This window comes from Lontra canadensis, unplaced genomic scaffold (genome assembly GCF_010015895.1).
Source record: "Lontra canadensis isolate GAN:19392208 unplaced genomic scaffold, GSC_riverotter_1.0 scaffold28, whole genome shotgun sequence".
Taxonomy (NCBI): domain Eukaryota; kingdom Metazoa; phylum Chordata; class Mammalia; order Carnivora; family Mustelidae; genus Lontra; species Lontra canadensis.
In genome coordinates, this window is record NW_022631022.1 from 17,853,058 (window position 1) to 17,870,080 (window position 17,023).

Sequence of the window (17,023 nt, forward strand, 5' to 3'; positions counted from 1 at the left end):
CGTCACAGCCCCACTTCCAGGTGGAAGTTACTATCTCCACTTTGCCCACCAACAGGAGAAGGCTCACGAGGTCCTGAGTGACGCCCACAATCCCAGCAGCCCCCTGCACGTGTCTTCGGGGCCTGCCCATTGGCTTCCACTTGCGGGGAAGGTGGGCCTTGGGCCATCTCGCTTCCTGATTGGTTGGCTGCGCGGATTGGCATGGGCCCGCTCGCTGCGCACGTCCCGAAGCCCGACATGGCGGAGGCGGGAAAAGAGCCCGCAGGCCTCGCGTTCCCGGGAGGAGGCGCGGCTCAGTGGCCTCTGCAGCGCTATGGCCGCTTCATGCCGTCCGGTACCGGAGAGCCACCTGGGCTTGGTCAGGACGTTGGGGCAGCGTCTTCCCCCACATGGAAGGTGAGGCCTGTGGGCAGGAAAGGCCGCGCATGCTCAACTCCTGGAAAGAGAGGGAAGACCGGGGCTAGTAGCCACACTGGGCCTAGTCCGCCACCCAGGCGGGAGGAGGGGACACCGCGGGACTGACACGACTGGCTAGCCAGGAGCTAACGGGAAATGTCTGTATGTAATCTCATAATTGGAGCCAGTACATTCTCAAGATAATTACGCAAGGCAGTAATCTTATGTTCAACAGATTAACGAGCGGTAGTTGTGTGTGAGACTTGATTCAGGGGCTGGGGAGATGTCAGTGAACAAGATATGTCCCTACCCTCATTTATGTTTTCAGCCTAGTGGGGGACACAGTATTATCCAAATAACTTCCTAATTATTTAAACCAGTTCCATACCCTTATGTGGAAGGAAGGGTTGAGTAGTCCATGACCAAGTTATGCCAGGGACGGTGAAGCACTCCCACAGAAGAACTAAATTTAAATCCTTGCTTTGCTGCTGAGTTTCTCTGACCTTGGTTGAGTTGTCGATCCTCTTTGTACCTTATTTAACTTAACCTCAAAATGGAGATAGTAATAGTATCCCCTTCATAGCATCGTTGTGAGCCATGAATAAGTTAATATATGTAAATTACTTCGAACAGTCCTGGTAAAATTATAGAAGCGTTTGCTGTTACTATTTTTTGTTGTTGTAGTGGTGGTATGTTTTAATGCCAGGAGTTGCTAGTCATTCAGTTCCTTTTGGTCAGCTTTCACTGTTGGTTGTGGACCCTGAAGTTTTGGATTATCCCTGTGCATGCATATGTTAATGTGATTTGGGTAGAAGAGTAAAAGAACAAATACTTCAGATAGCATTTGCAGCATATGCAAAGGTCTTACACCTGGAAAACCTCAGCACGTGTAATGTAGAGAGGAAAAGAATAAGGCTGGTACTTAGAGAACAAATAGAGTGAGAGCATAAGGTAGAGAGACAGGTGCCTTGTGAACATTATCCTAAAGCTAGTTGGAAGCCACTGAAGGTTTTAAGTAGAAGAATTTTCATATTGGAAAGATCACTCTGGTTGAAGTCTGAAGACAGAGTTGAAGGGGAATATGAGAAGATTCAGGAAGATCCCTTAGAATGCTGTTGTTGCAGGGAAGTTATGATAATGACTTTGACTAGAGTGGGGCTGCTTTGGAGAGGATGGCAGTAGGGATAGGGAAATGGGACATATTAAAACTATATTTTGGAGTCCAAAATGACAGCACGTGGAGGTTGATAGGATATAGGTGGTGGGAGTAAAGGACTTCTGAGCTTCTAGCAGGAGCAACTGGGTAGAGGGTTGAGAAATGGAAAGCACTGGAGGAGGAACAGTGAAAGAAAGATCCAAGGCTTCAGTTTTGTATGTATTGAGTTTAAATGTGTTTGAAGCATTCAAGTAGAGCTGTTGAGGTAGTTGGGTATGATGGTGTAGAAGAAAGATGTGGGCTGGAGATGAATGTGTCATCAGCATGAAGGTGGAATTTATAGTCATGAGATTACATGAGATTTCAGGACCGAGTCCCAAGATGGCCCAACATTTGTAGGTTAGGTAGAGGGGACAGAGTCCCTAAAGAAGATTGACAGGGGACAGGGAGTTGGGGGGGGGTATCCAGGAGAAAGTATCAAAGCTACAGAAAGTTATTTTAAGAGGGAGAGAACAGTGAACTTTGTTGAACGATGCTGCAGAGTGGAGAAAAAATGATGGCTAAGGGGTGTCCATTGGATTTGGCAACATGAAGATCCTTACAGTATTTACCAAGGGAAGTTTAAGTGGAGTGAAATGGTGGAAGCCAGATGAGATGGGCTGGCTGTTGGGTGACTGGTAGGTGAGTGAGCGGAGCCACCATGCCTAGACAATTCTTCTGAGAGGCTTGGCTGTGGATGAGAGTAGATATGGGGCATAATGAACTGTTCACCAAATCCTCAAATATTAGATGTAGGGCACCACTTAAAGCTTGAAATCAATATATCTAGAACCATAAAAAAGGCATTCAGTGCCTCCTTGTATTCTTATAGAATGTATATCCGGAGAAATTATATAGGCTGCAAACACAAAAAAGGATGAATAAAGTTAAATTGAAGGATGACTGATCTATTATTGTGTTTTATAAAAAAAAAAAAAAAAAACCAGGGAAGTTTGAAGAATATGTAAATTCTGAGACTGCCCAATACTTTCCTTCACACCTTCTCTTAACACCCCTTCAAACCCTTTCTCCTAAGGCTCCTGTATTGGGTGCATTGGCTCATATGCCTATGGGTAACTCTCGGATTCTTATCCTGCAACCAGAGGCCATGGACATTTGGCTATTGTAAGGAGTTCATTGTTATTACAGTTATTTTTCCCTTCTTTTTGCAAAGCTTTTCATAATTGCTTATGAGGAATGGCACTTTTCAACAGTTTTCAAATGTTTGGCATAAAGCCACAGCTACAGTGACAAGAGATGAAGTTGGCTTTTGCAGTGCTTTTGAAAACGGAACATTTGTACCTTCCTTTGAATCTGTGCTGAAGCATCCTACCTGCTGTGATCAGTTTCAGCCTAGGTCTGTCATTTTTCTTTTTGGAAAAACGAAAGAGAAAACAAGATTTGTTCTATTTTATGTGCACTGTGACTATTGTGCAATAGTAATAATAAAAGATGAGCCATCTAAAGAACTGTACTAAGTCCCATGTGAATTTCTGATTTTAAAAATATGTGGTACCTGCAGTAAAAAAATGTGTTAGGTAAAGCATAAAAATATATTACTGTGGAGGATTGAGTCATTCTGGTCGTTTTTTTCCTAGGGAACTTTCAAGTTGAACCTTGGTTTAAACTACTTTGAGTTTTTTTATTTTTATTTTTTTCTGAAGGTATAGCAAGAACTGATCTGGTATTTTTCTGTATAGTTATTTAATTACAGAGACTTTGTCACAATGGCCACATGCTAGGGGCCCCAAAAATGTTGACTCAAGAGAAAATATGGATAGTACAACAAGTCTTCTAAGACTTAAAATCCTGGTTGAGAGGGGAGGTCAAATCTGAGACAAATATTATATACAGAACATCTTATATATGTATATCTGTTTGATTTATTTGTCTGAATTGAATTATTATGAAAAGTAACTCTCTGGAGACAAGTTAATCAACAGTTTGGAAGCAAATAAGCTTTTTATAATACTGTAAAAAAAAGGTGTGAAAAAAATAAACATTTAGAACTATGCTACTCAGACTTCATTGTGCACAGAAATCACATGGGGATTCTTTTTTAATGCAAATTCTGACTCAGTAGGTCTAGTATGAGGAATAAAATTCTGTAGTTCCAGAAAGTTCCCAGGTGATGCTGATGCTGCTGGTTCTAGGACCACACTTGGAGAGGCAAGGGTTTAGAAGACCGGCATGAAATGGGCAGCCATATAGTAAAATTAATAAAATGAATTCATGGAGTTATGAAGTAAGGCAATCAGATTCATAATGAATATGCAGATGTCTTGTTAATAGGGTTAATATTTAAGCCATCTGTCATTTAAGTGGAATGAGCAAATGAAATACAAACTTGAACTTGGTTTTAATTCCTTACATCTGTTCGCCCAAGCCTTTCTGAAAAGATTATCATAATGACAGATTGGTCCATTTTGTGTATTTTATATCTGAATATAATTTAGCTTACTAATTTGAGAATAATTTTGAAAGGTGATGTTAAATTGTAGGTTGCTCTTAAGTTAAAGTTTTACCATGTTTTTCAGATTCCAGGATTTCTTAGACATGCCCTAATTGGTTGAACCTGACAATTTCTTATTTTTTCCTTTCAAAGGGAAAAAAATCAACCTTTAATTTTTATAGGAGGAACTTAAAATAATTGCCCTACTTAGAAATTAAGAAATAGAATATGAAGGAGGTGAACTTCTAAATGCAGATTCAACATAAGATATACTTCAGGTCCTCTCAACAGTGTCCTTTTCTTCATTGTATTCTTAGTGCCCGCATATTAATACTTAAGATGTAGCAGATGATTGCTTGTTCCTCAGTGAATGTTTGAGTGTGTACTAACTTTTCTAAACTTTTCTTATGATAATGTGATAATTATGGCATGATAGTTACTATTTATTAAGGTGTTTACTTTGATTTATTTCTGACAGAAGTCCTATGGAGCAAATATCATACCATTTTATAGATAGGTAAACTAACACTCAGGTGCGGTGGCTTGCCCAGGAACACTGGGATAAGTTAAGAATAAAGAATTTATTCAGAGCCTGGTTTAACTGCCTCTTAAATTTGTGCTTTTAACCACTATGCTGTTTGCCTCTGAAGTGTTAACATTTCATATACAGAATAGCATTTCAGTTATGTAGATCAGGGATTTTGAGATTAACACAGAGTGCAAATGATAAAAATGACAGGTTGTTTGTTTTTAAGGAAAATTTAAGATTCAGTAAAACCCCAAGAAAATGATTTTTAAAACAGTGAAATAGTAGTTCTTCTTTACATGTCTGGTAATTTTTAATTGGTGACTGATGTGAATTTTGCCCTGTTGGATGCAGGATATTTTTGTATTCCTATAAATATTCTTGAATTTTCTGGGATAAGTTATCTGGAAACAGTTTGATCCTTTCAAGTCTTGCTTTTAAGCTTTGTCAGGTGGGACCAGAGCAGCATTTGACCTAGGGCTAATTTTTTTCTCACTCCTGAGGCAAAACTCTTCAGGGTGTTCTACCCAATGCTCTGTAAATTATGAGGGTTTTCACCCTAGCTGATGAGAACAGGCACTATTCCCTGCCCTATGTGAGGTTTTGGGATTGTTCCCTTAAATCTTTCCAAGTGGTTCTTTGCCCTGCCTCACATATGTATATGTGGAAGAGTTGAGGAGTCTCTGCAGGCTCGGGAGCTTCTCTCTGGTATTCTGTCCTGCGAACTGTAGCCACACTGTCCTCCCTGGACTCACATCTCTAGCCCCTCAGCTCAGGGAAGCCTCACCCTCTTCTGCCTGGGCTCCTCCTCTCAGTCCTTTGGCCTGGAGACTTTCTCCAAGAAGTAATCTAGGGCAGTCGTAAGACTCACCTCCTTTGTTTTCCATTATAGCTCAGGAATCATGGTTTTCATTACCTGGTATCCAGTGTCTTGAAAACTGCTTTTTCCTCTAATTTGTTCTGTTTTTCAGTTGTTTGAGGCAGGAGGGTATATTTGGTTCCTATTACTTTGTTGGCCAGAAACGGAAGTCCATAGTGGGTCATTTGATTGAGTTCCACTTTGTCATTTTCCATGTCAGTTCATCAGTTCAACAAAATGTTATTCTATTGTCTACTGGCTACTTCGCATCTGGTTAGGCACTTGAGAGGCTATGGAACTGTTCTTGTGCTTCATCACAAGGACCCTGTAAGAACATGTAGAGGGCCTGATCATAGAGCAGTGTTTCTCAAGGTGTAATGGGCTGACTGCTTTCAAGAGTCTCTTGGGGTGCTTGTTGAAAATGCAGTTTCATGGTTCCTGCACTGGACCTAATGAATTAGAATCTCTGGGGGTGATACTCTAGTTATATTTACATACTGCGGGCCATCCTCATGCCCCAATTCTGAAGGAAAGGTGGGGAAGAGGGAATAATTGACAAAGTAATACTGATACTCTTACAATTTGTATTTTTGTCAGCCTCTTCCAATTTAATTTTTTAATTAAATTAATTTCCAGTTAATTTTTTAATTTTCTTTAGATCTGTCTTACTACCATTTTATAGAAGCTGAGGCCTGCCTAGGCTAACTGGCTTGCCAAAGGTTTACATAGGAAGTAGAACTAATTCTAAAACTCAGTTTTCCTCAAGCCAGTCCTCACTGTGCTGTACACTTCCTACAGTGGTATTTTCTCTGTTGTAGATGTAGGAGCCTCCTTGAGAGTTATTTTTCATGCAGCCTATCTTTTCTGAAGAGTTAGCAGGTTATATTTTGTATTAATTACAATTGATATTGACTCTGAGTAACAGAAAATATAAAATAACAGCGGATTATATAAGGTGAAAGTTTATTATTCTCCATATAAAAGTGCAGGGCTGGTATGATGCTCCACAGTTTCAGGAATTGAGGAGCTTTCCATTTTTTTCTCTGCCACGCCTGGCCATGGTCTAATAGTCCAAGATAGAAGTGCTATCTAGACAGCTTGGTGGAGGAAGGGATCAAGAAGTAACAAAAGGATATATACCTGCTCTCTCTTACGGAAGATTTCCCATAAGCTGCCACATGATACTACCCCTTACAGCACAGTGACCAGAACTTAGAGCTGTGGCCCCATCCTAACTTCATAAACAGCTGGCATATGTAGTCTGTATTCTTCAAGATCATGTGTCCAGCTAAAACCCAGCAGTTGGAGAACAGCGAGAAGTCTGCCACATACTTTTCTGACTCTGGAGATTGCCAAGAAATGAAGGCTTATTCCTGGGGTCCCTGGCTAGAGCTCAAGGGCATTTTCTTTCTTTCTTTTCTTTTTTTTTTTTTTAAGATTTCATTTATTTATTTGAGAGAGATTGAGTGAGAGGGAGAACATAAGCAGGGGGGAGGGGAATGGGGAGAGGGAGAAACAGACTGCCTTCTGAGCAGGGAGCCTGATGCAGGGGTCAGTCCCAGGGCCATGGGATCATGACCTGAGCTGAAAACAGACGCTTAACCAGTGAGCCACCAAGGCACCCTCAAGGGCATTTTCTAATAACAATACCAATAACCAAAATATCCTGTTATTTAGTGCATAATTACAATATAGCCATAGATGTATATATTACTTGTGGGCTTTTTATTTTTGCTTTTGTTTTTTTTTGTCTGAGTATTATGCACTTGTAATTGTGTTTATTATTGTTACTGTTAACATTTAGCCTTTCTATGAAACAACAGAAACAAAATACTGAATTTTACAGTTTGGTAATGGGTATATAGCAGAATCACTTTCATTAGCATATATCTTCTACTAGTTTGTTGAAATAATTTATGAGTCACTTTAGTTACCAAGAGGGAAGCAGCTGATAGCCTACTTAACAGTCTTCCATGTTTTTCATATTTTGTGATGCATAAATCCCTTAGGGCCAATATATATAGAGCTGTGATACTTTCTGAGGGGTCTTAAAAGCAGGGGGGGGGGAACCTTAATTGAGTACATAATCTGTCACATCTGAAGAATAACACTATTTTAACCTTTCATCTAAGATAGAAATACATTTGAAATACTTTTCTGTATTTTCATATATTTAACTTTTTTCTGTTTAACTTTATTTTTTATTTTAGTTTTTTAGAGAGGGAGATGGGAGGATGGGACAGAGGGAGATGGGGAGAGAGAGAATCTTAAGCAGTCTCCATCCTCAGCAAAGAGCCCAATATGGGGCTCTGTATAGCAGCCCATGAGATCATAACCAGAGCTGAAATCAAGAATCAGTCACTTAACTGACTGAGCCACACAGTCACCCCCCTTTTTTTTTTTTTAACTTTAGATTAGTGTTATAGTACAGTCTTGCCCAAATATATGCAGGTAAAATATTAGGAGACTCTGATTTAATCATGTATAAGCTGTGCCTGAAAAGCCAACTTGTAATATAGGCAAGTTCTGGATTTCAGTGTGTCCTATCATATTGATGTTGAAATACCACAATAGACAGAGGTCAGGTTGATTTAAATCTTTTTCACCCCATTTTATTGTGATATAATTGACCTACAACATTAAGTTTTAGTTGTATGACATAATGATTTCAAATATGTATATTTGTGAAATGATTACCACAGTAAGTTTAGTTAATATCCATAACCTTACATAGTCACAAATTTTTTTCCTTGTGGTGAGAACTTTTTTTAAAAAACATTTTATGTATTTATTTGAGAGAGAGAGAGAGAGAGAGCATGAACAGGGGGAGGGGCAGAGGGAGAGGGACAAGCAGACCACCCTCTGAAAATGGAGCTCTTCGTAGAAGCTAGGGGAGGTTGGATCCCAGGACCCTGAGATCAAGACCTGAGTGGACTGAACCACCCAGGTGCTCTAGTGATAAGAACTTTAAAGATCTATCCCCAGCAATTTCTAAATATACAGTACAGTATTGTTAGCTATGGTCATTATATTGTATATTAACATCCCCAGAACTTATAAGTGGAAGCTTGTACCTTTTGATCAAGTTCAGGTATTTTGCCCGCCCACCTCTGTTCTCCACCAATCCGTTCTCTGTTTCTGTGACTTTGGGTTTTTTTTTAGGTTTCACATGTAGGTAAGATCATCCAGTATTTGTCTTTCTGTGTCTGGCTTATTTCACTTAGTATAATGCCCTCAAGATCCATCTACATTGTCACAAATGGCAGGATTTCCTTCTTTTTATGGATGAATAATACTCTATCATGTGTATATATGTCTCAAATTATCTTTAGTCTTTCATTTCCAAGTCTTGGCTATTACAAGCAGTGTGGCAGTGAACAAGGAGGTTCATGTATCTCTTCAAGATAACGATTTTATTTCCTTCAGATCTATCCCTAGAAGTGGATTTGCTGGATCATGTGGTATTTAATTTTTGTTTTTCGAGGAACGCCTATGATGTTTTTCTTTATGGTTGTACCAATTTATATTCTCACCAACAGCATACAAGTGTTCCCTTTTCTTCATATCCTTGCCAGAACGTGTTATCTCTTATCTTTTTGATAACAGCCATCCTAACACATGAGAGGTAATAGCTCGTGATTTTTCATTTATATTTCCTTGAGGATTAGTGATATTGAGTACCATAGTATGTACCTTTTGAACATCTTTGGGAAAATGTCTTTTCAGGTCCTTTGCCCATTAAAAAATTGGATTATTTGCTTTTTTTGCTATTGAGTCATATAAGTTGCTTATATATTTTGGATGTTAATCCCTTGTTAGATATGTGGTTTGCAAATATTTTCTCCCATTCTGTGGTTGTCCTGTCGTTTTATTAATCCTTTCTTTTGCTGTGCAGGAACTTGTTAGTTTGATAGAGTCCACTTATTTATTTTTGCTTTTACCTTAAGTGTCATATCCAAAAAAATCATTACCTAGACTAGTATCAAAGAGCTTTTCCCCTGTGTTTTCCTCTAGAAGTTTTATAGTTTCAGGTCCTGCATTTTTCTTCGATCCCCTTTGAGTTAATTCTTGTGAGTAATGTAAGAGGGGGGACTAGTTTCATTTTTTTTGCATGTGAATATCCAGTTTTCCCAACACTGTTTATTGAAGAGACTGTCTTTTTTTCATTGAGTATTCTTGGCTCCCTTGTCAATTAGTTGACTGGATATGCATGGGTTTATTTCTGGGTTCTATATTCTGTTCCATTGGTCTGTGTGTCTGTTTTTATGCCAATACCATACATACTTTTTTTTTATGACCTAAATCTTAAGCCACATTTAGGTTAGGAACTAAAAAGAAGAGAAGATACAAATATGATAAATGTTTTCTCTGACACCTTAAAATTAATATCTTTTTCTGTGATGACTTGGTCATTAGAGATAACATTTTTCTTTGAGCTTTCCATATTGTGCCAATGTGAACATTCCAGTAAAATGCTAAACCATCACTCATTAAAAATATTTCCCAAGAACCAGAAGTCCGTGATTTTTTTCTCAAATGCCTAGATTATATTAGGCATTATGACATTTGGAATTTGTAGAGTTAGAGCACTGCATGTAGTATCCTTGTCCTTTGCAGTAAGCTGAATACCTTCACTTAATCAAGCTTAGACCTAGTCAACAAAGAAAATGGAAGCATCTTGTAAAACTTTTTGTTTTAAAGAAATTAAAACATAATCAAAGATACATAAAATAATGCATGTAAGTCCACATGTATGTGTCACCAGCTTCAACAGTCATCAGCTCATGACTAGTCTGGTTTCATCTGTATCCTATCCACGTCCATTGTGTTATTTTGAAGGAAATCTCTGATATCATATCATTTTATCAATTATTTCACTTAACTCTAAAAGGTAGGGACTTTAAAAGAAATCATAATACCACTTTTGCCCTAAAAAGTTCCTTAATATTATCAAATATTCAGTGTTCACTTCTTAAGTGTCATAATTCTCTTTCAATCATTCTCTTTCATCCATTATGATTGGTATATCTCTTAATCTTTATGTTTTCTTTGATCTGATTCCCTGACCCACCTTTCTCCCTTCCTTGCAATTTGTTGAAACAAACAAACAAACAAACAAACAAACAGGTTCTACAGAGCTTCTGACAGTGTGGATCTTGCTGACTGCTTCTTTGTGGTGCAGTTGATCTGATCCTTGGGCCTCCCTAATTCTTGTGATTTGCTAGTTGAAGCTAGAAGTGGGATCATGTTCAAGTTGGGTTTTTTAAATTTTGTTTTTATGGCAAGGGTACTTAAAGGGGGTTGGTTTTCTTCCTGTTGGAAGTATGTAGTACCTGTTTATTTTTCTTCGTGATGTTGCAGCTAGAGCCTAGAGCTCTAGAGCCATTAATTAGGAGTTGCAAAAGGTGATATCCTAATTTTATCATTTTTTTCTTCATTTATTATTTGGAACATAAAATATTTCAGATTCTTTATAGAAGAAAAAGTTCTTCATGTCGGCTAGTGTTTACATGGTGATTGGTTTGTATAGGAGAGGTATGATATATGTTTAATTATTTTCCTTCATTTACCACTGAAAAAGTTTTTTTTTTTTTAAGATTTTATTTATTTGACAGATGGAGATCACAAGTAGGCAGAGAAGCAGGCAGAGAGAGAGGAGGAAGCAGGCTTCCTGCTGAGCAGAGAGCCCCATGCGGGGCTCGATCCCAGGACTCTGGGATCATGACCTGAGCCGAAGGCAGAGGCTTTAACCCACTGAGTCACCCAGGCGCCCCAAAAGTTTTTTTTTTTTTAGAATCCTCTGGTGCTGGAGAGTGACTTTTTTATTTTTAAGACTGGTAGCTTTTAAGGTCTTCTTCTATCCTTTCAATTGAGAATTGTTATCGGGTTGTATCTAGTGTGTTATTTCCCTACCCCCGCCATCAGTGCCTGGAACTTGAATCCCTTGTATCTCATGCCTTTCTGCAATCATGGAATAGTTCCTGTTTGTTGAATCATTGCGTTTCCTCAGTTTCTTTCTACCCCTCCACTTTAGCTGTTATCATTAACACTTGTTCTGCCTTTGATTCTTTGTTCCACATTACCTTATCTTACTCACATGAGTTCTTCCTCTTTGTAGTTTTGCTCTGTGTTTCTAAATATTTCTTCTGCTTGCTTTTTCAGACCATTAATTTGGTTTCAACAATGTCCATCCAATTCTTCAGTTAAGCTATTGAATTTTTTCCTTAGTTTTTATAAGGCATAATTTAGCTCTAAGACTCTGCTTAAATGTTCTTAATTATATATATTAAAGTAATTATATATGTATGTATGTGTATATATATGTATGTATGTGTGATATTTATATGTGTATGTGTTGTAGTTGAGGCTGTTGTCCATCTCCTTTGACAGTTTTGTTCCACTAGGAGCCACCTATTCTGGGTTTTCTGTTTGTTCTTTCATTACTTTAGCCTATTAGGTATATTGTTATTTTCCTTTGTCTGACTTACACTTCTTTTTACCCTTGTGGCTCAAGTTCAACAGTGAATATATATCTTTTTTTTTTTTTAAGATTTTTTTTATTTATTTGACAGACAGAGATCACAAGTAGGCAGAGAGGCAGGCAGAGAGAGAAGGAGGAAGCAGGCTCCCTGCCGAGCAGAGAGCCCGCCGTGGGCTCGATTCCAGGACCCTGAGACCATGACCTGAGCCGAAGGCAGAGGCTTTAACCCACTGAGCCACCCAGATGCCTCTAACAGTGAATATATATCTTAAGTGGTAAATGTTGGGAGGTATATGAGTCTTAGCTTCTGGGCCTTCCTAAAGGGGTAGGAAGGACTCAGCTCAATAAGTTGTCCATCTCCATTGTGACTTCTTAGAGGCTGGGAGACCAGTAGGAATTTCAGAATACACAGGCTGGTACTGCTCTTTTTCTTGGTTGGCCGGGGTGGGGGGGGGGGTTGTCTACAATTTCTACTGGTAAGGTTCTTTCCCAAGAACTGGGACATTCCTATCTTTGTCCTAGGGTTCTTTGCTCAGAGGAGGGCCTCCTTTCTCTTGGGGGTGGAGAAAGTATGCCACCTCTTTTTATCTGAATTCTAAGACCTCAACCCCTCCTTCTGGCCCATTTGGATGCTGATTTTTAGTAACTGCTCAAGGAGAGGTAGTTGGTATTTGGTTTGGATTTGGGAAGGGAAGACTGCAGGGATGCAAACTACCATTTTTCCTAACCTCCTTGGAAATCTCTAATTAGACATTTTCAGAGTGTATGAATATACTATAAAAATCTTTTAGGTGAAGGATTGCAACAAATACCTGAAAAATAGAAAGTATTGAATTCCCGGCTATCTGGTTAACCCTCTAATGCCTTCAAATCTTTGCTCAAGCCTCACCTTCTCAGTATGTCTACCCTGACCACCCTATTTATATTGTAATTTTCATGCCTTGTCTTTATACTTCTGTTCCCCTTACCCTGCTTTATTGTTTCCCTACCTTCTGTACTTTCCTATATACTAGATAATTTACTAATTGTGTTTACTTATTACTTATTTACTTATTATTATGTTAAATGATGTGCCTAGAGCATTTGACACCCAAAATGGATAACTTTTTAGCACTCTACTGCCTAAATGATGACATTATTTTCATAAAATTTCCACAAATGAAATCATTCATTTATTATATAGATAGTAAACTCTTTTATTGAGCTTCATTATTATAATCATGGCAGTAAAATAAATAAGAAAAGGGAAATACACACTATAGTACAAGACAGGAAAAAAGCACAACTCTTTAGCTAATTGTTTTTACATCTTGTTAACTTCTGAACCTTGATTCTTTGCTTAGAGGCTGATATTTTATGTAATTAATCACCCACAAACTAACAAGTGATTAAAAAACCTGAATCCCTCAATGGTACAGTTTAGGCAACTAATGATAAAATTACTGTTTTATTCCCTGTTTTGTTCTTTAGTTTGAAACATTAAATAATTTTAAAATGTTAAGGATACTGTTCAAGTTTAGCAAAATATTTTGAGTGTGAACTAAAATTTGCACTTAAACAAAAATGTTCCATCTTGTGCTTGCACTCTTGTCTCATTTAAGTTTAAATTTTAAAATTAAAATTAAGATTTAAAATTTTAAACACAGGGCACCTGGGTATCTCAGTTGGTTAAGCAACTGCCTTCGGCTTAAGGTCATGATCCCGGAGTCCCAGAATCAAGTCTCAAATCGGGATCCCAGCTCCAAGGGGAGTCTGCTTTGCCCTCTGACCCCCCGCCTTATGCTTTCTCTGTCTCTCTCTCAAATAAATAAATAAAATCTTTTAAAAAATAAATAAATAAAATTTTAAATGCAAATATAAATACCAACAGGTCCCAGCTTTGGACAAATGACCGCATTGGAGTAACTCCAATCTGTTTGCATTTATAATCCCTATGCTATCATTGTTTGTTTTGAATCTAGTTGAAATGCAGAAGAATGTAGTACTGCAGGGTTGAAGTGAACTTCATCCTAAGAAAGGGTTGGAGACAAGAATTTTGCATTGAGCAAACTTGAAGTATGTCAAATCTTTGTGAGCTATTCTTGAAAAAGATGTATGTGGTTAAGTATGCATGTATGTGGGCCAACATTATAATTGGGAATTTCCCAAATGAATGAAAAGCAAAGTTTATTAAAGAATAAATACTAAAAGTCCGATAATTTGAAGCTTACATATGTTTTATTCAAACTTAGCAGTAACTATAGTGGTTGTTTAGAACTAAGACCAACAAATGACTTTTTCAGGGACGGGTAGTTCATCAGTGACATTGGTTAGAATTGTGGGCACATGGTGGTAGTAAAAATCAGATTGCTTGTTAGTCTGTTTGACTATTGTATATAAATTCTTGACACAACATTCCCTTATTGCCTGAACCAGTGTTCACTGCTCTCAACATCCCACCCTTAGAATGCCACTAATTATATTTGTTTACTGTAGTCTTTACTGTACCCTTGCCCTGCATCCCATCCCCCATTAGCTCCATGAGGGCAGCTAATAATTTTGTTCAGTTATGTTTCCCATCTAAAAAATGCTTGGAGTCTAGTAGGTGCTTAATAAATATTTGTTGAATGAATGAAGCTCAAGATCAGGGACATTCCTTTCTATGTTTTTTTTTCTCCTTTACCAAATATTTATAAAAGAAATCACTATATAGTGGGTACTTTATTAATGTTAGCTGACTGAAATGCTTGATATGTGGTGTCTTTAATCTCTACAGAAGATTTTAAAATTTTGATTGTTGCTGCTGTTAACAAATTGCTACAAACTTAGTGGCTTAAAACAACTCAGTCTTACTAGCTTATAGTTCTGCAGTCAGAAGCCTGAAATACATCTTAATAAGGCTAAAATCAAGGTGTCAGTAGGGATTCTTTCCTTCTGGAGGCTCTAGGGGAGTATGTTTCTGCCTGTTCCAGGCTCTAGAGGCTGCTTGAATTCCTAGCCTTGTACTAATACCATCCATCTTCAAAGAAGTCAGATTTCCTACTCTGATTCTTCTGCTTCTTTCTTTGCTTCCTCTTTCCCTTGTAAGAACCTTGTGATTATACTGGGCTTACCTGGATAATCCAGGCTGCTCTCCCATCTCAAGATCCTTAACCTGAATTACCTCTGCAAAGTTCCCTTTGCCATATAAGATGTATCCACGTGTTCCAGGGATTAGGACATGGAAATCTTTGAGAGACTATTATTCTGCCTGCCTCAGTATCTTGCCAATACTAAATATTCCTATCCATGAACAAAATATCTTTCTCCATATATTTATGTGTTTGTAAATTTCTGTCAATTTTCAGTGTGCAGATCTTTTTCACTTTTTTGTCATGTCCCTAAATATTTCATATTTTTGATGCTGTTATAAATGTTTATATTTTTAAAATTTCAAACTCTAATTGTTTTTTTCTAGTTTGTATAAATTTAGTTTTATTCTAAGAAAATCAATTAGATTTTCTACATAAATGATCATGTTGTCTGAATTAAGACTGTTTTCATTCTTTTATTTCTTTTTCTTGCGTGATTACAATAGTTAGAACCTCCAGGATAATGTTGATAGGAGTGGTAAGAGCTAACATTATTGTCTTATTCTTTATCTTAGAGAAAAAGCTTTCCATCTTTCCTGCTAACTGTAGGTTTTTCATAGATGCCCTTCATCAGCTCAAGGAACTTCCTTCTATTCCTGGTTTGCTGAGTTTGTAAATGAGGAATGGATGTTGGTTTGTGTCAAATGCTTTTTCTATGTATTTCTCACTATTGAGGTGATTATATGGTTATTCTTTTTAGTTTATTAAGATGGTGAATTATATTCAGTTCAAAATACTTCTAATTTCTCTTTTATCTTATTTACCCATAGGTTATTTAGAAGTGTGTTACTTAGTTTCAGAATATTTGGGGAGTTCTTTTTTTTTTTTTTCAGAGATCTGTCTGTTACTGATTTCTAATTTAATATTAGTTTTGAGAGAACATACTTAACATTTACTGAGACCTGTTTTATGGCCCAGAATTTTGTCTGTCTTGGTAAATGCTCTGCATATACTAGAGGAGAATGTGTATTTTGCTGGTACTGGGTGAAGTGTTTTATAAACGTCCATGAGATTATGTTGGTTGATACTGTTCTTCAAATCTACTATTATTTACTGATTTTCCATGTACTTGTTCTATCAATTATTGAGAGAGGGGTATTGACAGCTCTGACTATAATTGTGGATTTGTATATTTCCTCCTGCTGTTCTGTCAGTTATTGCTTCATGTATTTTTAAGCTCTGTCGTTAGGGACATAAATGTTTAGGATAATTATGTCTCTTGATTAACCTACCCCTTTGTCACTATGGAATGACCATCTTTATATCTTTTGATATTTTTGCCTAATGTTAATATACATACTCCAACATTCTTTGACTAGTATTCTCATGGTATATGTTTTTCCCACTCTTTTGTTTTTAACCTGTTTATATTTTTATATTTAAAATGCATTTCTTGGGGCGCCTGGGTGGCTCAGTGGGTTAAAGCCTCTGCCTTCGGCTCAGGTCATGATCCCAGGGTCCTGGGATCGAGCCCAGCATTGGGCTCTCTGCTCAGCAGGGAGCCTGCTTCCTCCTCCTCTCTCTGCCTGCCTCTCTGCCTACTTGTCTGTCAAATAAATAAATAAAATCTTAATAAAAATGCATTTCTTATAGGTAGCATATAGTTGCACCTTATCTTTTTGCCCTATTGTCAGATTGCCTTTTATTGGGAGTATTTAAGCCATTTATACTTACTGCAGTCATTGATAGGGCTGGGCAAAATGTCTATAATCTTACTATTTGTATTTGTCCCATCTGTTCTTTGTTCCTTATTTATTTTTATTCTGCCTTTTAGATTGAGTATTGCTTGTAATCCCATTTATCAATTACCTTTTAAAGAAGGTAGGTAAACAGGTAACAAGTAAATACAAAGTAACAAAAGTGGAAAGAACTGTGGAGGAAAGCAAAGTTGGAAAAATGAATAGGAGCAATCTGGTTTGGTAATGAGAGGAACTTGGTGGAAGGTTTTGGTAGGATGGTCAGGAAAGGTGTGTTACCTGAAAAGATGACATTTAAGAAAATGGA

At 37.6% G+C, this 17,023-nt stretch overlaps 1 protein-coding gene across 2 annotated transcripts in view; it reads left to right on the forward strand.

Moving 5' to 3' along the window:
• The first annotated feature begins 237 nt into the window (after positions 1-237).
• REC114 (REC114 meiotic recombination protein) overlaps positions 238-17,023 on the forward strand; it is a 118,766-nt gene continuing 101,980 nt past the window's right edge. For both annotated transcript variants that reach the window (XM_032865011.1, XM_032865012.1), the window contains exon 1: positions 238-396. In XM_032865011.1, coding sequence (XP_032720902.1) covers positions 238-396 — 159 coding nt within the window. The remainder of the gene's footprint in view (positions 397-17,023) is intronic.